Source organism: Canis lupus, chromosome 23, assembly GCF_003254725.2.
Source record: "Canis lupus dingo isolate Sandy chromosome 23, ASM325472v2, whole genome shotgun sequence".
NCBI lineage: Eukaryota > Metazoa > Chordata > Mammalia > Carnivora > Canidae > Canis > Canis lupus.
The window spans coordinates 31855518-31883497 of NC_064265.1; the positions used below are offsets into that span (position 1 = coordinate 31855518).

Genomic DNA, 27980 nt, shown 5'->3' on the forward strand with positions numbered 1-27980 from the left:
CCTGTTTTACAGTTGATGCATTTGAAGCCCAGAGAAGTTAAGTGACCTCAGTCCAAGGTCACACAGTAAGCAGATGTCAGACTAGGAACCACATCTCCCTACAGCATCTGTAGAGCCCTAGGATCCTGACTACTCCTCACACTGCCTTGTTTTCCCCATAACTGGGGTCTGTGGTCTACAGATTGCAGATGGTTAGTCCAAGAATAATTTGGCTGGGAAATGCTATTCTAGAAAGAACAGAAGAGGTTAGCATTACCATATGATCTAACAATTTTACAATTAGATATACGCCCAAGAAAAATGCAAACCTAAGTCCACACAAAAACTTGTACATGAATGTTCCTAGCAGCATTATTCATGACAGCCAAAATGTGTAAACAACCCAAATGTCCATCAACTGATGGATATCTGTCCTAGAAAAGGCAATGCCCAGAAAGGCAGAAGAGATTACTAAGCCGCAGAGGCACACTGTTCAGGCTGGGGCAGCAGCATCTCTCTGAGGGGTCGCTGTGAGGACCTCCCCTTCCCCCGAACCACATGGAAGGGCCAGGGTATATATTCCCCCCACCCGCCCAGCAGGAGTTATCATGAGGAGTACAGATGGGCCTTCTTCTGAACCTCTTTGGAAAGCTTACATGTGAAAGTCCCCCTAAGTGGAGAGGTCATTTATCTTCCAGGATACTTACTAGGGCTGTCACCTGAGCCAAGGTGAGAGGGACTCAGCTGTGACCTGCACCCCAGCTTCTAAGGTGGGTGAGAGGTGGCCTCAGAACAAGGCTGTCTCTGGCACAATTTCTACTTGCAGAGCAGCATTGTTTTCCCTTTAGATGAAATCTGCCAAAAACTTGAAATCCAACTTTCATATTTTTATAAACTCTCAAGGCCTTTTCCTCTAGTAGATCAGCTTAATTTTGAACGTCTGTGTGTTGCTATTATTTTTTTTCAAACTACGTTAAGTACTTTTGATGTCTTAAATAAAATATTTTAATACAGTAGACTGTTATATCATTTATTATATCCCCAGATGGATTATGGCTAAAGCTGTTGAAAGAATTATTTTGACACAAAAATCAATTAAGACATTAGGAGGCAATTTTTAATAAGCAAAGATAACATGCTAGAACTCAGTAATTGTCCTAGAAAAGAAGCATCAACTCATTCTCATATTTTGGGATTTGAGATGCTTAATTGTTGGGGGGGGGTGGAATGCCCTTATTAAATAAGGAAAACAAGGGGCACCTGGGTGGCTCAGTTGGTTCAGTGTCAGCCTTCGGCTCAGGTCATGATCCTGGGGTCCTGGGATTGAGCCCCACGTTGGGCACCCTGCTCAGTGGGGAGTCTGCTTCTCCCTGTCCCTCTGCCTGCCACTCCCCCTGCTTGCGCCCTTTTCTCTCTCTCTCTCTGTCAAATAAATAAATACAATCTTTTAAAATAAATAAATAAGGAAAACAAAATAAGAGGAAAACTTTGAATATGCCTGAGTTGGTAACTAAATTAAAGGATCAAGGAATGTCATAAACATAAAATACATGATCCAGGTGAACCTGAGATTTGGCAGCAAGGCTTCCACACGTGAAGACTCAAGGTTCCAGATTTGGGGTTAACTCCTGAGATAGAGTCACGCCACCCTCCCAGACCACAAGCACTGTGATCTCCTTTGGAGCCGTCCTTACAGATGGAGGGCTGGCTGGTGTCTGGCCAGGCTCAGCCCTGAGTTTGAGCCCAGGTTTGCCCCGTCTCACCTGTAAGTTCTTTCATAACTGGCAGCCGGGGCCATCCTGTCCTGGCAATTTATCCACATCTCGTTTGTCAGCTCAGGCGAGAACATTCTGTACACTTTCTCTGCTGTGTGTGATATACTATCTTGGATCCGCCTGCTTCAAAAGCAATTTGGGAGTATGATCTCCCCAAAGTCTTCCTTGGTGAAAAAGAGACTGACTCACTGACTCAGCCTGTCTTTGCATTTTTTCCATCCCTGAGCCCCTTGACCAGTGGAGGTTAAGTCTCTTGCTGCTTCTACACATTTAAAGGGCCTCTTATTATTAGCAGTAGCCTCTCTTATCAGACACTCTGGGTTCTGGTTCTTTTCAAACCCAGCGGATTCTTTCTCAATGCTTGACAGGACACTGCACTACCTCCACATTCTTTTTTTTACATCCCAACTTATCAAGTCCAGCCTCTTTATTTTTCTAAGAAGGAATATGGAGCAATTTTGATTATATTTGGGGCTTTGGGGCATCTCCTCATTAGGACAAACACATCCTTTTTGAACCTTTAGTACCTTTTTTTCCAAATAGCCCCTAAGTTAATTCTTTATTCTTACTTTTTCTAAAGGAACGCCCATATTTATTTCTTTGCTAAATTTTAATAATTTTGTGAACTCTTTATTTTCATTTTCTTCTCTCTGTAGAATGTTTAATTTAGTCAAAAGCCTTCTTGCAAGGGAGAGATTCTTTCAAGCATTCGGTGAAACTATTCCTTGAATTGAGGATGCAAGTGTATGGAGAAAAGACAACTGGCCAGGACTTACCGTTGAACCAGCATAGTCAGGGTTTATGGGGGCTGCTGCATTGAATTAATCTTCCCATCCCTCTTTAATCTGTCTTAGTTTTGCTAGAAGGTGGTGTTTGTGTGGATATCTGAGCTCATTTTTAATTTTCTGTTTTGTTGGAAGGTTTCGTAACATTTAAAACACCAGATTTAGAGGTGGCATTTGCACTTGGAGAAAGAAAAAAAAATGGTCACCTTGGGTGATCACCAATGTCAGAGCACCAAATATAAGTTAACCTTGATTTTCGGGGAGCAAGAGTAATACTCTTTTACTCTCTCCCATGTGCTAAATCTCATCTCAATTAAAACAAGACATTTAGAGTGACCTGTGTGAGAATAAACAGCCTTCAAGGGGGCCTGTAAATATCTGTCATCACCACAAATCTGAGCAGTGTGGGCAAGTGGTGACCATTACCCTCTGGCAGCTTCCCTCCAGATTCACGTACTGATTGGTTGCTGGAGGGTCTTTGCCATCTGTGTAACTGGGGTGTTTCTCTCGGATTTGGCTCTGGATTGCTTCTGGATCACCGTGCTCTGTGATTGACTCTTCACCATGTAACCTCAACTGGATGCCAGAGATCTTCAGGGCAGGGCTGTGGCTTTTTTTCACTCATTCTTCTGTCCTCTGTGATTAGAGCAGGGGCCTGGCACAATGTTTGTCAAATATGTTGAGTCTTGAACGATGGCTTTCCAAGGATTAGAGGCAAAGAAAATAACCAAGTCCACCAAAATCCTCAGACCGTTAGGGTTGATCTTTCCAATTTTTAATCCATGGTGCTTTAGCATTCGAGGCAAAGGAGGATCATGTAAACCTATATAGCATTGACATGGTTGGCAACCTGTAAATCATGTTTCCCTATAGGCTGGAGGGCAGCATGGAGCAAGCTGGGCAGCAAGTGTGGCAGGGGTGGGGGAAGTAGGCTTCCCCGGATTGCCTGTGTTGGTGGGCCCACCAGGATCCCCTCGTGATCTGGCCTGACTCCAGAAACTGCCTGACCTTCCTCCTCTCCCTGGCTCTGCACAGTGCACATGAGGTCAGGAATGCCAGCCATGAGCCATCCCCGCTTAACCATTCAGCCTTTTGCTAACTCTGAGTTCAGTTCCTGGTTTCCTTTTACATAATTTAGCAGCAGCGTTTCACACATTCTCTCCTCCTGGGGACACTCATTGCCTCTTGACTTCTAGGTAATCACACTCCCCTGCTTCCTACCATCTCATTGGCCTTGCCTTCTCCTGCCATTTGGCTGTTTCTCCTCATCCCCGGAGTCTTAGACCAAATATTCTCTTCTCATTCCCTTGAGGATCTCTATCTGTTCTGCAGCTCCCCTTATCTTTGAAATACTGATGGCTCTAAACTGATGTCTCCAGTCTGGACCTCTCATACACATGTTTGCCTTCTCAGACCGCTCTACTATTTCTTGAGGCATCTCAGTTCATGGCAGCCCCACTCTTCCAGTTGCTCAGGCCAAAAGCCTTGATGTCATCTGGGCTCTTGTGTTTCTTCCCCATCCCACATCCGGTGAGAAGTGCTCAATCTATTCAGAATCCGACCACCCCCATTCTCACCACCTCCACCACTCCAAACCTAGTCCAAGTAGCCACAGTCTCGCAGCTGGATCATCACAAGAGTGTTAAGATAGAGCTTTCCACTTTGGCATGGGTCCTGCACTCTATTTGCAGTGCAGCAGAGGGTGATGTTGTTAACGTGCAAGTCAGATTATGTCACTCCTCTGCTCATCACCCTCCCGTGGCTCTCCATGTCACTCAGGGTGGAAGTCTGCCTGTGACCTCATCTCTGCTCCAGTTCCTGTGGCTCTTTGCTGCTCGTCTGGAACACCAGACTGCTCCCAGGTTAGAACTGTTGCCCTGGCCTTTCCCTCTCAAATGCTCTTCTCCCAGGTGTCCACATGGCTTCCTCCCCTCCTTACACCCCATGCTTCTGCATCCACTTCTTGGGCAAGGCCTTGCTAACCCAGTGATTTAGAACTATAGCCTTCTCCCAGCCAGCCCCTGCACTCTGGCCTTCTCTGTCCCTTCTCCTCTGCTCCATTTGTTTCTGTTTTACTTAATATTTTAATGTAACTTCTGATTGACTGATTACATTTGGCCTCTGAATCCCCCCACTAGAAAATAAACTCCATGAGGGCAGGACACTGTGTTTCATTCACTGTGGAATCTCTAAAACCCAGAATGGTGACTGGCATGTGGCAGGTGCTCAGTGAACATTTGTTTGATCAATTAATTAATGGACCTGGATCGTGATGCTAAGGAAGAAGGAGGAGGAAGAGAAGTTGCATTTGATGGTTGAATCAGGATCAAATATTATTTCAGTTTACCAGATTAATAGGCCCAATGCTACACCATAAAGGCAAAAACATACATGTAAATCCCTGTAGCCAAGGCAAGCAAACTCTACCAACAGAAGAGGAGGAGCACACCAGGAGAAAACCCTAGGGGTTATATTTGAAGGTGATTTCAGAATTGAATGTCAGGGATGTGTTTTTGATGCAAAAAAGGCTAATGGTCACATTAATAAAGTATAGCACACAAATCATGGGAGATACTAGTTTTACCCCAATCTTTGCTGCTTCAACAGCAGTGGGAGAATTGGATTTACCTCTGGGCCACATGCCTAAAGAGACAACATGAGCCCCATTGGGAAAAGAGCCACCTCAGGTGGCAGCATGTCATGGGATAATTGCTCATAGCATCTGGCCATTCTTTTCAGCAGGAAAAACTCAGGGGAGACCTAACTAGTTTCTTTAGCTATTTGACAAGCCATTCTGTGGAAGAAGGAACATTCTCTATTACTTTAGTCAGTGGAACTGAGAAGAAGACAAATTTCAGATAAGGGTAGGAAGACATGCAAATTGGTGAGAGCTACCCAAGTATGAAGCCACAGCTCCTAGAGGCAGTGAGCATCCCGTCCCTGGGGACACAGCAGGGCCCAGCAGAGAATACTTGATAGGGGAATTCAGGACTACATTAAATCAGATCCTCCCTGAAGCAAACTCCAGGATGGGATTAGAGGTGCCAGAGACTGGGGAAATGGAAGGGGAGGCCAGGGGAAGCTCAGAGAGCCATCAGATCACAATGAAGGAGAGAAGGCAGGAAGGAGGATTGGATGGGAAGACTCTTAGGCTGCCGTGCTGAACAAAGAAGCATTGGTGAGTCTAATGGGAAGTCTTTGGGCAAAAGCCGCCCAGCAGAAGAGTCAGGAATGGGCCTTTCAGAGCATCCTTACTGCTCTCAGTCGTTGGCTGGAAGCAGCCTGTGGGAGACGCTCTGTTTCTGAGTGCAGCAGCCCAGGGCCCTGAGTCAGCTATGCTCCCGGGGTCGGGGGAGCTCTGAGAGGCACATTTTCAGGGCCACCCCAAGGTCCCTAATGGGAACTGTACGGGGTCCTGGGTGGACTCTCTGATTCTAAGCCCTCCTAACACTGTGTGCTATCCTGTGGCTCCGGGGACTGTGGGCATCTTCCCCACAAGTGCTCTGCTTCCCTCCCCCACTGCCCCCCACCCCCGCCCAGCCTAAGGGCCCGCATGTAGGCGTAGGCGGTGCTCACTGAAAGCCCAGTGAGTGGAGAGCAGAGAGCCCATCGACCCCCACACCCAGACCCATAGCCATGCTCTGGAGGGGGACCCGTTAACTTAAAGTGAGGATAGTAAATGTCACTCTGCCACAGTCCCCAGAGAAACCCGTGTAAAGTGGAGTTCATGTGAGGAAACGACCTTCATAGCTACAGAAGTGCCAGGACTAAACTGAACAGCCCCTGAGCAGAGCGCAGACTGAAGCTTCATCCATTACCCGCCTCTTCCCCTAGAAAGACAACCCTCATTTGTTATTTCCAGACTGTTTTCATTTTACTTACACCGTGTGAAAAGCATTGAATTGGGAAATAAATAATATTATTTCCAAACAGAGATTTTGGAATCACTTCACGGATTTTGGAATTATTATCCTGTTTCCAAATGTTTGGTTTGTGTATCATTTCTTCATTTATATTTGTGAGCCCTTTATTGCAAATGTCCTCATTTGGAAAACTCTGACAGAAGTCTGAATGAACTCGGTTGTTGGTCTGTGTTCATGTCTTTTTGAGAGATGCCTCCTCCCTTTCTCTTGAAGTGCAGAAAAATCTTACTGCAGTTTCAGGAGAGATGTTTGCTAGAACGTTCCTTTCTATTGCAGTAATTCTGCAGTGACCAGTTCTACTCTCTCACTGGCATCCCTGTCTCCCGGTTCTCTTCTCTACCGGCTTTGCCCATTAATGCAAGACTGAGATTCCTTCACCACCTTCTGTTCAAAAACATTCCATTGTCCCTCCTGTCCCACTGTCCTGGAAGCCTAGACTTGCCCTGGTTGTCACACCCTCCCTAAATGGCCACACTGTTTTCATGGGATTCCTCCAACCATCTCTTTTTGGCCACGCCTTTCTCCACCTGTCCATGCCCAGAAAACACTGAGTCCATTCCAGCCCTGCCCTCATTCGTGTTCCCCTGTCCTAAATTATCACCTTTTCTCTCCTTTGGTGTTTGAACTCCATTCATTATGCAAAACCCACAGGAAGTTCTGCACAGCAGCTCAGCTAGTGAGAAAGAAAGGGTAGGTTCAAAACCAGAGACACTTCTCTCATTTATCTCTGAAAGATGACATGTGTCATATAATCAAAGGTCTGTTCACCAGCCCTGTCTTTTCTTCTCTCCACAGCCCCTTCCACTGTTCCCATTATGCACCAAGTCAGTGCCACGATGAGAAGCATCACCTTGTCATGGCCACAGCCAGAGCAGCCCAACGGCATCATCCTGGACTATGAGATCCGGTACTATGAGAAGGTGAGTCAGCTCTGCCTTCAGGCTTCCAAGACACAGGGCCAGCTACTGTTCAGTGGAGGGAGGCCAGCTGAGGGCACAAGTGGAAAGGCTGGAGGAAGTTCTGAGGTAGGGAAGGATCTGCCCATGGAGGTCAGGGGCTCCTTGGGAGAGTTTGTTGGGTCTTCATTGGCAAAAGTCCCCGAAGTCCAGAGACTTTTTGTACCAACTCAGAAGAGACTCTTCCAAAATACCACCCTGCTGTCCCAACAGCTCAGTGCGCTGCTATAGGCAAAACTGATCCTATTTTCCCAGTCGTGTGTTTGCTACACTAATGTAGATGCCACAAAACTGCCAGGTGTCCCCTGAACTTTCCAAAGATTTTGTGGTTTCATGGACCAGTGTTTTCCAAAGTTTTTGATCATATTCTTCCACTATAAGTTTATTTATAAATCATATGCTAGTACTACTGCACTAATCTATTTGTTGAGCTTAAAAACATGTAAATGGAAATTTTAAAGGATGAGATGGAAATTAAGAGAAATAGAAATTTGTATATTATCTACGGACTGTTCTTTAGCAACTGTTCCTGGGGCCGGCAGCAGGGCACTTGCTGCCAAGAGAAGGGAGAAGGTGCCCTGTGGGGTTGATTTCCTTGGTCTCTGTGGGGGAAGCACATGTTAAACTATAGCATTTGCAAAATCCCAGGAAAATACTGACCCAACACATTTTTTGTAAAAACACCAGATTCATTGATTTGTTCAGCAAATATTTATTGAGTGCCTGCTATTTGGCAGGTACTAGTCTAGGATATATTAATGATCTACACAAAGATTCCTGCCCTCATGGGCCTTACTTTCTAACAGAAGGAGACAGAAAATGAACATAATAAATAGGGAGGTCATATAGTATGTTAGAAAATGAATAATGCAAAGGGAAACAGAAAAAGCAGAGCATGGTAAATGGGATCAGGAGGGTCAGGTTTGGGCGAGGAGCAGGTCGCAGAATTAAATAGAATGGTAAAGGTAAGCCTCTTGGAGTAGGTAGGTTCCAAGTAAAGACTTGAAAGAAGTGAGGTTATTGTGAAGCAGGGGAGAGAGAGGCAACTGCCTGTGCAAAGGCCCGGAGGCAAGGTCATGACTGGTGACTCTAGGAGCCGGAAAAAGACCAGCATGACTGGAGGGGTACAAGCAATGGGAAAGTAGTAGAAGGTGAGAGAGGTAACCAGGAGAGGTGATCATGCTGGACCTTAGAACTGCAGCTTTCCCACTGAGTGAGACGAGGATCTGTAGCAGGGTTAGGAGCAGAGGAGAGACAAAATCTGACTTACATTTTTAGAGGATCATTCAGCTGTTCCATTAAAAACAGGCCTACTAGATTACAATAGAATGAGAATGATGGTGGCTTGATGGGAATGGGAGAGGGCCAGGAAGACAGTAAATTCTAGATACAGAAACTAAAGACAGAGCAGCAGGATTTCTAGCAGGTTGGACCTCAGATGTGGGAGGGTTTGGTCCTGCCCCAATAGGAGAATGTCCCTAGCCATCATTGACTTAGTAGGAGGCTTGCTGTGCTAGAGCTTACTTGGGGTAAGGGAAGGGACAGAAGCTCAGCTCGATGTCTAAAACACTTCTGAGATGGCCAAATAGAACAGGCAGCTAGATGTCCATGTCTGGAGTTCAGGAAAGAGGACCAGGTTGGATAAGTCCATCTGGGAGTTGTCAGTCTGTAAATGCTATGAAGGCGCTGAGCCTGACGGAATCATCCAGTGGGGCAGTGGAAATAGGAAGAGCATCAGGGATGGAGCTCTCCATCCCTCCGGCGTGGAGGTAATGTTGAAGAGTGAGCATGTTGAATGTGACCACCTTGGGAAGCAGGGCCCTAGTTTCCAGTGCCCTCTGTAGCTAACCAGCCATGTGGCCATGGTCAAATTACTTAGCCACTCTAGGTCAGTTTTCACACTTATAAAATGCGAACAGTTTACCCCCCTGAAAGTGGAGGGCCAGATGGATCAGCAATCCAGCCTGTAAGGAGGTATACTCTTTGGCCCTTATAGCCAAACCTAGAAGCAAGGTGAGGATTAGGGAGCATTCTACTCTATCTAGAGAACATTGGGCTTTGTAGATTCAGATAATTCAACGAATTGGGGGTTATTTAAACCATCTGGATTTATAAGCAACCATTATATCCAGTAAGCTTTGAATTTGGGGTCCTTGTTTGTGGGATATTTTTTATCAGCTAGTACTGTAAATGTTGGCTTTCTACCACATTTTGGACCATATGTGTCAAACGATTGTCCACACAGTCTCATTTCATCATCCAAGTTGACCTGAGAGTTCAGTAGAGTATCACCTGTGGCCAGCATATGATGCAATATCGGAATCACCAATAAGATTCCAATGGAGCCACTTCCCCCATACACTTGAACTTGAGCCTTAGAAGCTCATCTCAGGAAAATAATAGTAATTTTTCCCTCATATGCCCCTACTGGGTGCCAGGAGCTTTAAAAATATTTTCTATTTTTCTCCTCACTACCCAGCCTGGTCAATATTCATATCATAGCTGTGGGGCAAGGAACCAATGTACGAAGTTCAAAACAAAACAAAACTTGCCCACAACCACGCAGCTAGGAAGTGAGTCTACAGCCTGGGTTCTTTACCTACAGCAAGTGACAGGGCTGGAGAGGGGCTAAGTATATGGGAGCCACCTGCTTTCTACTTCATCTGCCGGGCAGAGGGCATCCACCCCAGCATAGGCGGTGGGCTTTGGAACAGACTCCTGCCTATGTCCCTGGACTCCTTGCTCCCCAGTCCACACCCCAGCTCCTCTGCTACTTTTCCCTTTACATGAAGACCTCCTCCTTTGAAACACTGTAATTAACTTTAACTTCTGATGCTATGAAGGAAGCTTATTCCCCCATTTCAGACCACGTCCCTACTCCTCAGTAATTTATACTAATTATTAACAGACACACATGCACAGCAGCTCAATGCCCGAGGCAGCTTCCACACCTCAGTGAAGCATATTATTGTCCTCACTCCAGAGGATAGAATGCTTTCCTTGGGAACACAGAAGATTCTTTGCCCAAGCACTGGTTACCGTTCAGTATGTTACTATGCAGCTCTACACTTCACTTATAAAGTGCTTGACTGTAAGATCTGTTACATTGCCTGGACCATTCCTAATACAAATAAAGAAAAAGACATTACCCTATGAGGGTATTTTGAAATAACCACAATGATAATAATTCATCATATATTGAGTATCTATTATGTGGCAGATATTCACAGATACATTAGCTCTGATCCTTAAAAGAAATGAAAGATACTTGAAAGCCTGGTATAACCAATTTATAGATGATGGCACTAAGTCACAGAAAGGTCAAATGACTTACCCATGACCACAAAGGACCAGAAGTACGGACATTTTTACTATATTTCAGTGGCGCAATCTTCTGAGCTCAGTGTGCAACTGGATTACAATCATGCCCATGCTGAGCATCTCAAAATTAATGGGGCCTCTGAAATAAGAGAGTGCATCTTCATTTTTAAATCCAAATGCTTATAAGCGGAATGATCCGCCTGCCTGCTCCACAAGGCCAGCGAATCCTGTCTTTAGAAGATGCAAACACAGTAGAACTCAGCCTGGAAGATATCCTGGATTCAATCCAAAGAATCAAAAGCACTATTCCTCCATTGTGTGCCACTTCTTCTAAGCCAGGAGTCAGCAGAGTTTTTCTGTAAAAGACCAGACAGGAAATATTTAAGTTTGTGGCCATATAGTCTCTGTCCCGACTACTCAACTTGCCTTTATAGAAGAAAAACAGCCATACACAATATATCAGAAGGTGGGCGTGACTGGGTTCCAATAAAACTTTATTTACAAAAACCGGTAACTGGCCATGGACCATGGTTTTCTAACCCCTGAAAACTCTCCCTGGATCCCCTACCTCACATCACTCTCTCAGTTTGTGCTTAGAACACCTTTCCATTTCAGGTCTTACGAATAGAATCAATGAGGCTTTCGCCTCCTCCAACAGCTCATTAATAAAGAGCTCAGATGCCATCGAGCTGATGACACTCCCAAAGCCTCTCTATGTTCATCTCCTTCCCATTTTAATATGCTTCCATTCATCATTCTCTCTTGTTTACTGTCTTGTAGCACTTTTCACTCCTGGTGTCAGCGCTTGTAGGCAAACCATGGGAGGAGCATCTACATCTGCTCTCAGCTGTCGTAATGATTAAGCGTTTAGACGTTTACTAGCTCTTCATAATAACTGTCTGGGCCAGAATGGGCTGGTTTAGGCCTTGGGAATTTCTACCCTTCAAATTTTAGGATCATTTTCTCCTAGAAACTCTTTCAGGCCTTGGCAATATCTTGTGCTCGATCGATTGGTTCAAATAACTGGTCTGAAGTGTGGTGTTTATTCATTCATTTAGCACCGAATCGTGGAGCACCCAGGCGGTTTGGTGCCAGCCCTGTGCTACATGTTGGGGATGGGAGCTATGGTCTCTGCCCTCAACAGCTACAGTCTCGTACCTCTCACATGCTTATAAAATCAATCATGAGAAAAAAGAAAGAAGGAAGGAAGGAAGGAAGGAAGGAAGGAAGGAAGGAAGGAAGGAAGGAAGGAAGAAAGAAAGAAAGAAAGAAAGAAAGAAAGAAAGAAAGAAAGAAAGAAAGAAAGAAAGAAAAAAGAAGAAAGAAAGAAAAAGAAAGAAAAGCAAGAAACCGTGCTCTTCACTCTCACTCATTTGTCTGAAGTTGATTAATGGTTTTGAAGGGAAGAACGACTAATACTCATTTTAATCACTGAACTTCTTAAAGAATATGTGGGCTATAAAGTGATTATGGGTTAATGTTTTTGTCCTCACAATCCAAATACCAAAAGGCAGTTTTCAGTAAAAGAACTGCCGGGTCAATGTTTTACTTCTTTCAAGCAGTGCCTAATTCCACAGATTCTGATAAAACCAGAGAATCCAGACAGCTACTTGCTATCCAGATTTTGTAGCAATAGGATTTTATCCTAATTTGCAAGGTGATGAGGTGATTTTTATAGTTTCAGTCTCAGATCTCCAGTGTGTCAAGATAGTAATGACCAAAGTTCTGGATGATATTGCTTCTGTAGTGGCCAACTGTCTTTCTGCTGGATTTCTGATTGGGGGTAGGGGTTGGGGGGAATCCTCCTTCTTTTTAAATATATCAAATGATGCATGGGCAGTCCTTCCCCAGCAGTCATTCCTGGAAGCCGGTGGATAGCCCCTCCATGAGGACGGGCATGTAACCTTCAACTGTCTATTCAAACTGGCCTCCAGCCTGTGGTCCTTTAAACTGCTTCCGAAGCATTTGTCACCACCCCATGTGTTGCCACACTCCAGATAGGCTCAATTGCTTGCAGGCTTCTGAATCTCTTTAGGCCTTGCTTTCACATGTTCTAGTCAGTTCTCACTCTTCACCTTTTTCTACGTGGCCAGTTTCTTTCACCTGTCATGACTCAACTCATGTCACCCTCCCAATCTCCTTATCAGCCTGAGTTAGGGGAACCCTCTGCTCCCCCATGGCCCCTTAAGCTGTCTTCTGACAAGTCACTCTGTCAACACTGCTGTCAGCGTCTGTTCATTTGCTGGTCAGTCCCACAAGATTTTGTGTCCCCAAGGAGAGGGGCCATGTCTCAGTCCCTGCAGCCCCTGTGTAGCACCCAGCATGCGATAGTGTGTCATAAATGTGGCTGCCTGGCCACATGATTGAGTAAATACACATCAGGTCACCTTTGAGACATTTACATGTTTTAAAACAATGGCATTTAAAAAAAAAATCATTCCACTGTATTCTTTTGTCCTGGCTCAACTCCCCAAACTTTTGTCGCTTGTCTGAGGATGTGGTTTACACGTCTTGCCAGCAGTTTTCCCCTCATGTGTCACCATACTTCTCAAACCATTGTGCCTAGAACTCATCACAGAACCTCAGATCTGCACATTGGACTTAGGGGCTTCCCTCTCAGTGACCCAAGCTCTCCATTTTCACCAACATCCCCATTTTGCTCCAAGATTCGTGTTCCGGACAGGGACAGGCCCAGACTCAAAACTTTTGTCCCTGCACACTTGGAGATAACCCATAATCTCTCAGATGTGCGCATGCAAATGACCAGAGCCCCGGCTGGTGTGTAATGACGGAGAGCAATGAAGAGAATCCATGGGAAGCCTTCCTGGAAGAGGAGGCCTTAGAAGTGTGGGCATAGGGAATCTGCAGGGTGCAGAGGAATACTGGAGAGAAGAATTTTAGACTGAGAAAGCAGACTAAGCAAAGGCCCTGGGGCTGGGGGTATGGTTCCTAGAGGAACAGTGAAGAGGCTATTTGGGGGATGTGAAATTAGAATTGCTTCTTTCTGCAGGGCCTATAAACATAGATTTAGGAGTTTTGTTTTTATCTGGTAATAGTTTTTCTTTTTCTTTTTTTTTTTAAGAAAATAAGTTTAGATGATTTAGTGTGGGGGGGGAGTAGCAGAAAAAAAATGGGAGTCTACAAAAGTCTAGGCACAACCCAAAGTTTTCAGCAAAACAATCAGCAGCAAAGAGAAAGCACCCTTGAAGGGCACCCACCAAGGGTAGAGGAGTCAGAAGGATGAGAAACATGAGCAAAATCTGTGCATGCCAGAGGACAGTCATGTGTCAATAATAGGGACTGTGGGAGACAGGGTGGAAGGGTCTGGACAAAAGTGACAGGGGTAGGGAACTGACCCCTTGAATAGGTGAGAAGGGACAGGGCTTGCTCTCCAGGGATCAGGGATATACCCCCAAATGCTGGTGGAGAGGGAACTGGAGGTGACAACCTAGACAGGCCAAAGCGAAGGCAGAGCAGGTAAGCCAAGTAGTGCAGAATGGCCTCTGGCTCTGCAGCAGAGTGGACACTAGGTCACTCAGCTAAGGACTCGGACTTGAGGAAGCTTAAGGGGTGATCTAGAACAGCCGTGATGAGGAGTGAGGAGAGAAAAGAGGAGGCCTCAGGAGGAGCAAGACAAAGGACAAATGTCCAGTTTGCTTCCACTGACCTCAGAGACCTGACAGGATTTTGCAAAGCTGCACGTGCTCTGTTATTCTAGCAATGAACCCTGTGGTGGGGAAGGAGCTAGGAATGACAGTGAGCCTCCCTGAGAGCCCAGCCATTTGCTCAGAGCCTTCTTTTTAGAACACCGCCACCTCATGACACAGAGCTGATTCCTTTCATTCCCTTGGCCCAGGCCAGACCATCCCCCATTCAGAGGGAGGGTCTGGGGCTGATGACGGCTTCTAACTGGTGGGGCCCCGGTGCTCCAGGGAGGAGCAGGTAGGGATGCAGCACTCAGGAGCAGGCTGCACACTGTTCTTGCTCTTTTTCAGGAGCACAATGAGTTCAACTCCTCCATGGCCAGGAGCCAGACCAATACAGCGCGGATCGATGGCCTACGGCCAGGCATGGTGTACGTGGTCCAAGTGCGTGCCCGCACTGTGGCCGGCTATGGCAAGTTCAGTGGCAAGATGTGCTTCCAGACACTGACGGATGGTAAGAGGCGGGCCAGTGAACTGGTACTAGGCCAGCACTTGGGGGAGGGAAAGAAGCCCCGAGAAGCTACCCTCGCAACCCAAATGCCAACCTTCCCTGGATTCCAGTGCCATTCCCTTACCTCAGGTGGGGCTGTGTGCACTTGTGTGATTCATAAGGCAGGGCATCCGTCTGAAGTCTGGCCCGTTTCTCTCCTAACATCTCATGGATTTGCCTTCAAAGGGTCTCTGCACCACATGCAGGGAGGTCACTGCAGTGAGACCCACACATACCTCGGGAGTCATGTGCCCTCTTGCCTCTGGATCAGGACCTGGGTGCCTCCACTATTTTCCCTTCACTCCCACTTCACCCCCTCTCTACTGGGGGACAGGGAGCTGAGCTCACAGCCTAACGGCACGAGCCAAGGTCTCCAGGAAGGAAACACAGGAGCAAAATTTGAGGTGCAGCAGTCCCTTGTACCCAGTATCTCAGCTTATTTGAAGCAGCTTCACATGTGACTCTAGTAGGTCCTGTTCATGTGTCATCAGAGGTAACAGAGGCTACCTTCCAAGCCATCCCCAAAGTCAGTAAGCCTGTCACCCCAAATACTTCCACCTTTGGGCTTTGTTAGTTCCCTATTATAACGATCTCTCCCAGTCAGTCCTCCGAGAACTACCTTTATGAATGGTGATGAAAATCTGATTTCCCTGCAGCCTGAGCATTGAGCATGGGGTACCTGCCTGTGTGTTCACTCACTCTTTTCCCTTAGCCACCCACTTACCGTGGTGCATGCTTTTGTTTATGGGTTGACTATCTACCTCTTTTATTTATTCATTTGTGAGCTCTTGCCTGATAGTTTTCCAAACACCAGTCTATTTTCAACCTCCTCAACTGAAAGCCTTTAATTTTTCACTTATTACTTGCATTATGTGCAAAACAGTCAGCTTTTACAGAACATTTTATTTTAGGCCCATACTCTCTGACGAGGCACGTGATAGGACTCAGGGTTTTATGCTGACTCACATAATAATTTTTTAACAATTTAAAAAATCACCCAAAATATTTTAAAAATTAGATGATCTCATGTGAAAACCATAATGTGCATTTTCTTGTGAAAAATTGCAAAGAAGCCAATGCTGGTGGGCATTCTGGTGTGAGGGCTCTTCCCCTGAGCTAATAGGTGGCTGCCCCTGTGGGATGCCTGCCCCTTCTCAGTGATTTGTACCCAGATGCTTGCATGCGAGCTGTCTGACCCCTGTAGGATTGGAGTTTGCAACCTATTTTGAATTTTTTTAGGTGAATCTTCACAATTATTTTGAGGATGCTGAGATGGGATGGAAAGGCAAGCCAGTTTATTCAGATTAATAATGCTGCTGGTATGAAAAGAACGCAGCTGTCTCCTGTCCCCTCTTTGCACCTCACTTACTATCTGGATTTATGGGCACTTAGGCATCAGGAAGTACACAGGATTAAAAACCCAAAACTCAGAATGCTCTGAGCACTGGTCTCTTGGCAATTCTGCTAGACAAATCAAGAAGTAACAAATTTCCCCCAAGAAGACTATTCCTTTTACATTTGGCAGTTAAGTTTTATAAACCCAAGAGGGACTAGATGTAAGAGAGTTTTGGTAAGTGGCCAAATTCAGGAGTATTTATTTTAATGACTGAGGTTCACACATGGGTAATAATTATACTCACTGAGGCTTTGGGCCTTGTCTTCAGCACAAAGGTGAATCTGAAGGTTGACTAGTGAAAGGGTCAGTGGAGCAAGGAGGACCTGTGGGATTCCACCCAGAGTCAAAGACCACGCCTTGGGCAGGTGACCACCACATAGCACAGAGCCACCCTGGTCCTGAGCTGCTGTTAGCTATAGTGTGCCTACATTGGTCTTAGCTGCTGTTGTTTTAACCCATCCATAAAGTATGGTATCTATATATTTATCAAACAGTCCAGGTGATTCTTACGCTCCCCGGAGTTTGAGAATCATCCTTCTACTCTGTGAGCGGAAGAAGACACTTCTGAAGATAAGGGTGTTGGTTCTTGAAGCTTCTCACTCTCTAGAAATCAATTTTAAAGACTGGAGGTCACATTGCTTTATGAAGTTTTTAAGTTATAAAGATGTTTTTATGGACTCTTTGCTGTGGTTCCTTGAATTTTTTTTTTTTTTTTTGCCAAATTCTTTTTTTTTTTTTTTTTTTTTTTTGTTAACATACGTGTTACAGAAAGCTCTCAGCTGAGGGAAACCTTCCATCTTTAAATCGATGTCTGTGGAGTGGTTGGCTTCGAGAATAACATCCTTGTCTTTGGAAGTCACTTTCTCCACCCACAGAGTTGAAGAGTGGTTCTTAAACTTTGAGGAGCATGAGAATCACCTGGAGTACTTGGTAAACACGCAGAAGTTCTTTGCTCAGAGGTTCTGACTCAGTAGATCTGAGGAGGGGCCTGGAAATAGTCCTGTTTAATCATTGGGCTCGGGTGATTCTGATGCAGGACATGGGAAACTTCACTTCAAGAGCTATTTATTGCCTTTAGGGTGGCCAAATAGAGGACAGCCAAATAAATTTGAATTTCAGATAAAGCCAACAACATTTTAGTCCAAGTATCTCCCGTGCAATGTTTGGGGGCATACTTATACTAAAAGATTATTCATTGTTTATCTAAGAGTCAAACTTAACTGGTCAGCTGTATTTTTATTTACTGTATTTGGCAACCCTTATTGTTATAGAACATATAAAGCTTGACCTCTATATGCCTCAGTCCTGAACACCAGGTGAAAGAATAACCATAATTATTATTGTGCCAGCCGGGCCAAGTTGTTTCTATGGATTAAGGAAGAGTGTCAGTATTTGGGGTCCCCCTGACAGTACAGACATTATGAAATGTGCCCCACAATAATTTGATTACTTTGTTATTGCCTTTTTTTTTTTTTTTTTTTTTTAGCAGAAAAGAGTCTGAGAGTCAGATGGACTAAAGACTTTGTTCTTTGTCCAAGAGCACAGGGCTCACACACACACACAAAAACCAGACTTTGGGCGAGCTCTGGTGTCCTCTGTGACTCAGGGGCTTCCCGTCCTCCTGAGTCACACACCATGGTCTTAACCTTGACAGAGGCCTCAATCCTGTTCTTGAGTGGGCCATTTCCCCACTGTTTCTTCATCCCCCGCAGCACCTGGCACAGGACTGCCCAGCCGCAGAGACTCTGTAAATATCTGCCTGGTGAAATCTGTGCACTCTGCTGGGCTTCAATACCTTTGTGTTTCAGGAGATACTTCCACAGTGGTTTTCAGTCTTCCCTCTTAGATCATCCTTAGCATGACTGACAGTCCTTTGAAAGACCTTCCAAATGAGGGCTGTAATATGGAGTCACCTCTGCCGTGGGGACAGATGTCATCAGCATTTAATTCTGAGCTTTTCTCTGTCGCTGCTGTTTCATTTTTATTGTTGCTGTCATTTGGCTTTAGTTGTTTTTTTTATTTGTGATTTGAAGCTCCCTCTTTGTTTTAGTTGGGCTTCTGGCTCTGTAGCATAGAAGCCATACTCCACATATACATATATATTTATTTATAGTGTCTTTGGTGTCATGCATTGAGTCCCAGCAGTATGCAAAGGGCACACAGGAAGGACTCTAATGGCTCTTTCTCACCTAGATGACTACAAGTCCGAGCTGCGGGAGCAGCTGCCCCTGATTGCTGGCTCGGCGGCAGCCGGGGTGGTGTTTGTAGTGTCATTGGTGGCCATCTCCATCGTCTGTAGCAGGTAGGCCTTCCGCTTCCGCTCCCAGCACTTCCTCTCCCACTGCCCCAGGTCCAAGAAGCTCCTATCTGCTTACAGGCCCCTCCCAGGCCACACACAGTAGATGGGGCCTAACTATTCACAGACGTGCTGCCAAGCTCACGGTCATCCCCTCTGTCTCAATCCACGGGCAGCCTAGAATTTGCCAGATTATGTGTTTTCTCTGTGCCTAAGATAAAATCCCCCGTAAGAGTTGGGCAAGGCTATGAGTAAACAGCATCCATCTTTCAATCTCATTTTATTCTCCCTCACTATCAGAGTGACAGTTCTCAAATTGCATTTGATCCACTGGTTCATCATAGCCTATACCACAGCCCATCCTCTGGTTAGGGGGCCAAGGCCCTCGGCAGAGGACACAAGGCAGGCAGGTAGGAGGGGAGCCTCGGAGAAAGACAGGAACTCCAAGTTCTGCAGAAGGGCAGGCCCTGAGGCCTTGTGAATTTTTAATACTGTTGCTACTGCCTTTGGGGGTTAGCCCAGATTCTGCTGCAGAAAGCAGTGTAGCTCGCTTCTCCAGAGCTGTTCCATGGTGCAGTCAGCATGCTGACAGGTGTCCTTAGCGCTCTGCCCGCAACCCTGATGGGGATACACGGCCCTGCCTGGCCTCTGAAAGACCTTGACTTGAAAGCAGACCCGGCTGCCTACAGTGGTGGTCAAGCCAGGAAGCAGGCCAGGAGCTAAATGTTAACGTGAGAGCTGCCCAGTTCCCAGCCCCAGGAGATGCCTGAGTGGGTCCCCATCAGGACAGGGGAGCTGGGTGGAGCTCCCTGGAGCAGAGCAGTGAGCTTGCACCCCAGCTGAAAGAGCTCCTCTTGCTTGCATCTGCAGGAAACGAGCGTACAGCAAAGAGGCCGTGTACAGCGATAAGCTCCAGCATTACAGCACCGGCCGAGGTGAGTAGAAAGCACACACCTGGCGGAGTAGGTGAGTACTTGGAGTGCTCCTTAGAGCCAGGCTGGCTGGTCCTGACGACAGAACCCCTTCCAGCCCCCGGTGCCCCAGCAGTGGCTTCTCTCTGCAGGTTCCCATGGGCCACGGGCTGCCTGCCCCTCTGAAGTCTGCCCATTGTGGGCACTCGTTGGGCGCCTGGCGAGTAGATTATCTTCCACATTGATAAGCCCATATAGGACACAGAATGCAGGGAAAAGATTGGGTTTAGCAAGTCAATGAATCCTGAAATCAGACTCAGTGGGAAAAGATGGAAGGTTCTCTATTAACATCTTTTGCCTTATCTTATCCAATTGAGCGGCTGGGGAATGTGTTAACCAAATTCACAGATAAGCCAGAGAACATGAATGTAGGAATTAAAAAGATAGCAGAGCCCAAGAGGCCAGAGTGTTGGGATATCTCCCAAGTGTTTTCTTTTAAGCAGTACCTTGAAAAGTTTTTCTCACTCATTATCCTACCCATCTCTTTTTAAAAAACCTTATGTAATACTTTTGTGGCTAAAATTTCTCCTCACCAACGTACAATGTAAAGTCCTATGTCAGAATTATTCTTCTATCTGTGTCATTACATGGCAGGATCTGTAAAAAGTCCCCCTAGGTCAGTTAGGCCACCTCTCACTTCCAGAAAGCTTAGATCCTTGGGACATGTTCTCTTTCTAAGTAACTCCTTTTGAATTCCTCTGATGCCCTCAGAAATCTGTGCCAGCACCTTGCGCTATGCTCTGTCACAGGCTTCTTCTGTAAACCTCTTCTCACCTAAATCCCCCGGTGCAATGCCAGCCCCTTTCTTCCTGTTCACTCAGCAGTAAGCATGAAAAACAGACCTCCTGGACACACACAAACCCTCAGCATGCCTTCAGTGGGTAGTTCCTGGAGTGAAAATGGGCTCAAAGGCAAAATTTCTCTCGGACCCAAATCCTCCCTTCTCCAAGGTTCCCCAAGGCAGGAAAGTGAGGCCAGGACCTTCACCCAGCAGCTCCACCCCAGGTAGCTAGTGTTGTAGCATGGCCAGCGCTGGCTGGGACTGTACCAAGGTCACTCTGTAGAAATGGCTTTGCTCTCTGGGGGCTTTCAACCCAAGACCAAGAAACTGCCAAGGCTTTGTAGAGGATGGAGCCCCTGGTGGCTGGCTGCTGTTACAGGCAGTTATTACTGGGAGGGAGGTGGGGGCTCAGTGTGGGCTCAGATGCCCTGACACGCCCTACCAGGGGTCTGGGGCAGGCTCCAATCAGCAGCACAAACAGGCTGGGGGATTGAGAGAATGGACCCCTTCTAGGGCTACAGGCAGAGTTCCTGCAACACTGAGTCCCATTTACTTTTCTTGCTTTGCCTGTCCAGGCCCCCCTGGGCCTTCATTTTAACCAGTTGTAGCTGGTTTCACAGGGGAAACCTTACTGTGTTCCTTCTCTTTTCCTGTGTCCTGACTCTGTGCCTTTCTGCAAAATCTACAGATGTGTTTAACTTATTTTAACCTCTGCATTTGCCCTTCCAGGCAGTGCCTTAACTTCCCCAACTAAAAAATAAAGACTTTGATTTTTCTCTGATTCTCAAGTGAAGATTCCCCCTCCACCAAGCATCTGAATTACCTGAAGGGTTTTCTCCATCTGCCTGCTTCCCTGCCTCTGCCTCAGGACTCGGACATTGCCCCTACCCACCCCCTACTTCGGGCTGACACCTGGCCATATGAAGACCCATGGTGAAGTCCATTTCAGATGTGGCATCTGGGTGACCTCTTTTGACGAAACATTTGAGATGGCCATGTCAGCTGGAATGCAGAGGATGCAAAATTGTGTTCAAGAGGAGAAATGCCATTTTGGAGACTAGAGATGCCCTAGGGTGAGAATGGGGTGCCCTAAGAAGGAGCTCCCCTTGTCAAATGGCAGGCAAGCTAAGCCTTGTCACTTCTTGGGCAGGGTACAGCAGGCATCAAGAATCCAGTCCAGGTGCAGCTTGGTGTCCTTTGGACCACATCACCCTGAGATCTGGCCATCCTCCTGCTCTGGAGGGGTGCCGCTCTGCTGGCCCACCACGTGGCACCCACGTACACAGAGATATGCTTCCACAACACCCGAGCCCCTTCTGGGGAACTCTGCTATCCCTAAGGCCAACAGAAGGAGGTGTCCATGGTTGTTAGGGTGCACAGAGAAACCAATCCCCAGTCTGCAGTGATGGTGTCCTGCTGCAGCCAGTGTGGACAGCTGAGTCCATGGTGCCATCCATGATAAGCTGCACAGTCGCATCCCTACCCCTCAGACTGGACACTGTGCCACACAGAGTTCACTCCCTTGGCTGCTTTAGAAGGCTGTCTTCTTTTTAATTCAGCTCCCCTTTTATAAGTGCCCTTACCCCTGTCCATAACAGTTCTGGCTCCTCTTTGCAACCCAGTTCCCTAAACTCCTGGTCTCATGCACTGAACTGCATTAGTGCTTTTTCTCCCAAGCACATCCATCACTCTGACCAAAGCTCTTACTGTTGGAGAATCACAGTTGAGAGGCTTTTAGAGCTGGGGGAAGGCTCAGCACACTTGTAACAGAAGAGAAAACTGCTGGCTCTGATGGAGGACGTGTCTGGCCCAAGACGGGGAAGGAGTAGGAATATTTAGTTATAGAAAGCCTACTCTGTGCCATGAATTGGGAACTTTCTTCTGTTAGCTCACTTAGACTCATCCAACCCTGACAACCACTTAAGAGGCAGGCATTAATAGGGCAGGAGTCATAGGGCTCCTAGGTGGCAGAGGTAGATGGCACACTATCTAAGTCTGGCTACAGAGTCCATTCTCTCTCTTACCATATTGCAGAGACTCAAGGTGCCAGGTGATCAGGAGCTGGTGAGGATAGGGTAAAGACTAATCCCTGCGGTCCTGGTTGGTGGTTTATCAGTTCTCCAACCCTGTTTCCCACTTTAGAAGGTGGAAAGGTCAGTTATGTCTAATCTGAGTGTGTCTACATACACGTGGCCAGCAACTGCAGTCTGAGGACTTCCTGCCTGGGAAGTGATGGGAAGCCCACAGCAGCCCCACCTCTCTTCCCCGTGGGCAGGCACTAGGGTACCATAGAGAGGCCCGGTGGTCCCTGCACTCCCAGACCGTCCTTTCAAGCTGATACAAAAGCTAAAGGAGAAATAACAGAAATCTTTCCAGATGGAATACCTTCTCTAGCCCATCCAGACATGGAAAAGATGTTCAGTTTAAGAACAGTGTGCTTGCTGGGGCACTGAGTTATGCCCCCTCCGCTGAGCTTGGAGCATGTGAATAAGCACAGAAAGGGGAGGCTGAATTTGAGTGAGAGAGATTAGAGGAAAGGCAAGTTGGGAAGAGGATCTGCTGGATGTGATGCTAGATGCTTGGATGAAGAGCCTGGAAGCCTGTGGTTCATGTTCAAGGTGGGTGGGACCATGGTTTTCCCGTGTCCAAGGAGAGGCAGACAGATGGTGTGTTCTCATGATTTCTGTGAGCCAGATCTCAGAAGGTGCTCGCTGGCTGACTAAAAATTGCCTGGACAGGATGATCCAGGTAGGCCAGGGTAGGCTTGGGAATCTATCTTAGAAAAGTTCTAGTCAATTCTGCATTTGGGAAATGCTACTGGGCATTTATGGGGCTTATGTAACTACACACCTGATGCCTCACTGATTTCTGAGTTGGGTGAAGTGGGGAGGGGTGGGGAGAGAGGAAGAAAAGAGCTTGGTAAGAGGTCAAAGGCTTTCAGAAAGCAAACCTATCACAACCACCTCCCTGTTGCAGGCAACTGCAGATACAATGACACATTTATTCTTAAGCCTAGAGAAAAGCAAAAACAAATAGGGCACGTGCCCAGGGACCGGCTAAAGCTCTAATTTCCACCTAGGGCAAGAGGACAGAGCACTGAGATTACAGAACAGGAGTGTGAGCTTGATCCGGGCCAAATGCTTGTAGAGACCAAAGCATGTGGGTACTGGGCATTTACAACTGAATTCAGTGATCATTGGGAACCACAGTGGCTTCTTAAGAAAAAAGAATGAAGACCTCATCTCATTTACTAGGGTTATATCTTTAGTAATTTCAAGAGGAATTGAAGATGTAGTGAATTTTTATTTTGGCAAAAATATTTGATGATCTCTTAGGGAAAGTGGTGTAAAGTAAGTACAGAGCTTGTCTTCATACCCAACGAAAGTAGGTTAGTGACTCTGTCAGCCAAGAAGGAAGTCACTAGCTTTATTCTAGTCCATGTCCGATTCAATCTCTTGTTCATTTGATTGTTTTTTTAAATTCATGAGTCAGGTGCAAGCAAGCCTAGGGATGCTTATCAAGTTTGTAGGTAACAGTTGGAGAGCATAACTAACACCATATAAAACAATCAAAATTCAGAACTATCCAACAGCTTTGAATGCTAATTTGAAATCTGCAACATGAAATGTTAGAGGGATAAATCTAGAATCTAGTGTTTAGGTTAAAACTAAAATAAAGCAACACAGAAAGGAGGAGACCTGACTTGCTATTCGTTTGTGTGAAAATGTGTAGGTATTTAGTTTACCGCATGCTTAATATAAGTGATATATAGCAGAGTGAAAAGCCAAGCACTGTTACTGATGCAAAACAAGAGTAAAAATAATGTCCAGTTTTGAGTACTTACTGTGTTAAACACTTTACCTCTATTCACTCATTTAATTCTCATAACTGTCCCATGAGGTAGATTTTGCATGTGAAAAAAAAAAAAAAAAACAGCCTCAGAGGGGATAGATAACCTGTCCAGAATCTTGGAATCAATGATTTGCAAAACAAGGATTTAAACTCACATCTGTCTGACTCCGGTTCCTGAATCAGAAGAGATGATACACAGACACGCTGTCCTCTGTGCTAGTAAAAACACACCTCCAGTGATGTCCTTGGTTCTGAGGACCCCATTTCAAGAAGAGCATTATTGACAAACAGCCTGCCTGTGGAAAGTGCCAACTCTTGGTCTCTTACCTTAGAGTCTTGGAAATACCCGTACGGCGCTGGGGAAACACAGGCAGGGATCAAGCATGATGCTTTTATGGCAAAGGAAAGGAGATGGTGCTGCCATGCTTCATGAGGTTAAATGGAACCATCTAGTCAAAGAGCAGAGTAGACAGACATTGGATTCAGTTCAGAACTCCCCTGCCCCCCTCCACCCACCCAAACTGGAGCTGTCCACCACAGAGCCAGGCTGCTTTGTGGGGAAGTAAGCTCTCTGTTCTTGGAAGCATTCAAGCTCAGGCTAGAGAGCAGCCAGTAAAGGATGTTGTGGAGCGGGCTGCTGCTCCAGGTGGGAGATTGGACTAGATTAGACCCAGAAACACATCTCGCTCTAAGATTCCACACCCAGCTTTCCTGACTCTGGGTGCTAGATGCACTTCAGAGCTGTAAAGGACCAGCAGCCAACCCACTGGAAATCACCTTGGGCACCAGGGTGAAGGTCGGGTGGACCCATTGCCTCTTCTGGAAGTAACAGGAACATTAGTAACTGGTCATGAATACATGAGGGCTTATAAGGAAAGGAGAAAAGGCTCCCAGGTACAGAAGGGGGCGGAGTTTTCAGTGGGTGCTTATTAAATGGCGAGTAAATTTAATGAGCAACTCTATGGCTGTTGCCTTTGGGTTCCCAACGACACTTTGATGGCCCAGAACCAGTGGGCCTTGCCTGGAAAGAGCTGCCTGTGCTAGTCATTGATGCCAGAAGCAGGAGGTGTTAATCTCTTTTTCCTAAAGTACCTTCCTCAGTAGCAAGTAACCTGTGGTCTACTTTCCATCTCTTGGAGACACATATGAGGCAATCACTGTGGTTTTAAAAAGAAACTTTAAAATGTGGTGAAACTGCCAAATACAAGGAGGGAGGGAGATCCTGCTTGGATCCTCTGCTTTTCCACTGAATCACTGCCTTCCTGGGGGTGTCCCTCTTGGATTCTTCCTCAAACCCTTGCTGGGCACCCATGACCTCTGCTCCGTCCTGAAAGAAACAACTGCCCATCGCCCCGATGTTGGCCTTCAGAATCAGGTGGAGCAGACTATAGTTTCTAGTTTCCATCAAACTTTCCTGGTAGGTTAACTCCAGGAAACTGCCTATCAGGTCAACAACTTCAACCACCACTGATATGCCTCCTAAATCCACAACTGGAGATTTAGATGTCCAGCTCTGTTTCTGTTCTGAGTTTTACAACTGACTTCTAGGCACTTGCATATCTCACCTGTGTATTCAAGGTGTAAAAGCACATGTGCAAAATTCCCTGACAGTGTGGTTTCTTTTTTTTTTTTTTAAGATTTTATTTATTTATTCATGATAGATAGAGAGAGAGAGAGACAGAGAGAGAGAGGCAGAGCCACAGGCAGAGGGAGAAGCAGCCTCCATGCAGGGAGCCCGACGCAGGACTCGGTCCCGGGACTCCAGGATCATGCCCTGGGCCAAAGGCAGGTGCTAAACTGCTGAGCCACCCAGGGATCCCCAGACAATGTGTTTTCTTTCCCAAAGTCCATTACCTGGTAAATTGTACCACTCTATTCCAAAAGTCTAGGCATTGATTTGGATTCTTCTCGTCTTTCTTCAATTCCTTGTCTTTAAATGCTCACCAAGTGCTATCAGTTCTCCCTTTGAAATTGCTCTTGCTTCTTCTGTTGTTCTCATTGCAGCGCTCTGGTTGAAAACCCTGCATCTTGCACCTTAATTACTACGGCAACCTCATAGCTGTTTTGTCAGCCTCCAGCCCCTTCCCCACGACATACATGTGAAGGCTGCAGCCTGCCAATAAAAGGAACACCTAGCTCTCGGGGCTGATGGATCTCTCATTTGTTGATGCAACAGTTGCCAGCACTGTGTGTCTGATGGCATCAGTCTTAGTGCCTTTGGTTTAGTCATCAAGGCCCTCCCGTACTAGAACATCAGTGCTCTTCCACCTTGGTCCTGCCTTCCCACTGCCTTGAGGCTGGTCACACTCTCCTCGTTCATACAAGAGTGGGCTTCTCTCTGAGCTTTGCCTTAGATACTCCAGGCTTCTCCCTCTTCAGTGCATGACTATGGGATCTGTCCTTCTATGATTCTGACCTAGAACACTGACACCCATAGCCCTCTGCCTTCTCTGGTTTCTGCAGCATTGATAGCTCATTTCCGGGTGTGGGCTCTCGATTCTAGACTCTCCAGCCCTATTCCCCAAGTATTTCAGGTCTTCGTCATCTGAAGAACCTCATGGGCTTTTCTTTTCCTATAGCTGCTGTAGTCACTAGAACAGTGTCCTGTCAACATTGAGACAGATGAGGGGTGATCTATGTACTGAGGCAGAGTCGGGGATGAAGTTCCTCCCAGGGATTGGATCTTATGTGTAGATCCCTGAATTGCTTCCTGCTTGTGGTTAGATATCTGGACCAAATTTAGGTGAGTCACAAAGATGACAAAGTCTGCCTTGGATCCGGAATGGGACACAAGGAAGCACACTTCCCTCTTCCATGTGTCTCCGTCAGACCTGCTGGGACACAAGATATCAGTGACGGGGAACAACCTAAATCACTACCTCTCCGGAGCCATACTGTGCCATTCTAGGAATCCTCAGCCAGCAGGAGGATATCAGGCTCTTCCTGGCACCCCTGAAGCCTCCCAGGCTGTCATGCTCTCCATGGACACCCAAGATGTCCGTAGCACTGATTTTTCTCACAGAAAAGCATACTTTCTGCATGTGTGAGAGGGTTGAAGAGGAGCACTCAGTCTTCTTCAGCTATTAATCCTCATAGGTCACCCCCTAATTCGAACTGGCACTTGCCCAGCCTGCTTCTGCTCAGCCTTGAGATCCTGGCACTTGCAAGCGGGGCTAACTGACTTTTCAGATACTCTCTACACATCTGCCAGCATCCCCAGAATTTGTCCCAGGCACTTTGCTTTTGAGAGCCCCCAATCTACTGGTGTAGGGTCTCTAACAATGGCCAGGAGTTTCTTCTGCTTGCAGGAGTGCTCTGTGCCACTCAAGAAAGCTCTGAATAGTGGCTAAGTCATTTCTCCCCAGACTTCTCTGCCTAAAGCTTTGGTTCATGAGTAAGATTTGGCTAATTTCCTGGGACTGTGGTCTTTTAGAGCTTGAGGCAGTCCAGGCTGCACCCCCTCCCCAGCCATAGCATAAGTGGGTTTTGGGGTCAATGAACAAACATACCTGCAAATGAGTTGTTTATAGAAATGAATGGATTAGAAGATTATAAAATTGAAGATTTTTTTCTCTCTCAAGACACTAGCAATCAGATGTTTAGATCCGTACATACTACTTTTGTGCCAAAGGTATGGAACCTATGTTAAAAATAAGAAAACAATTGGTAACTGTTAACTATTATAAATATGTAATATTAACAATAATAATAATGTGAAACACCCTACAGAGCATTCTAAAATGCCTTATAT

The 27980-nt window shown here is 46.3% G+C and overlaps 1 protein-coding gene and 1 long non-coding RNA gene across 4 annotated transcripts in view; one reads left to right on the forward strand and one right to left on the reverse strand.

The window, feature by feature from the left end:
* Positions 1 to 27980, forward strand: part of EPHB1 (EPH receptor B1) — a 474027-nt gene that overhangs the window by 373505 nt on the left and 72542 nt on the right. For all 3 annotated transcript variants that reach the window (XM_035704776.2, XM_035704777.2, XM_025448798.3), the window contains 4 exons: positions 7258 to 7382; positions 14735 to 14897; positions 18523 to 18631; positions 19496 to 19560. In XM_035704776.2, the coding sequence (XP_035560669.1) occupies positions 7258 to 7382; positions 14735 to 14897; positions 18523 to 18631; positions 19496 to 19560 (462 nt within the window). The remainder of the gene's footprint in view (positions 1 to 7257; positions 7383 to 14734; positions 14898 to 18522; positions 18632 to 19495; positions 19561 to 27980) is intronic.
* On the reverse strand, positions 10511 to 27879 carry LOC112660979 (uncharacterized). The gene is made up of 4 exons (XR_004808465.2): positions 27739 to 27879; positions 26084 to 27060; positions 24557 to 24678; positions 10511 to 11095 (listed from the first exon to the last, which is right to left on the reverse strand). It is a non-coding gene; the product is annotated as an uncharacterized LOC112660979 (long non-coding RNA).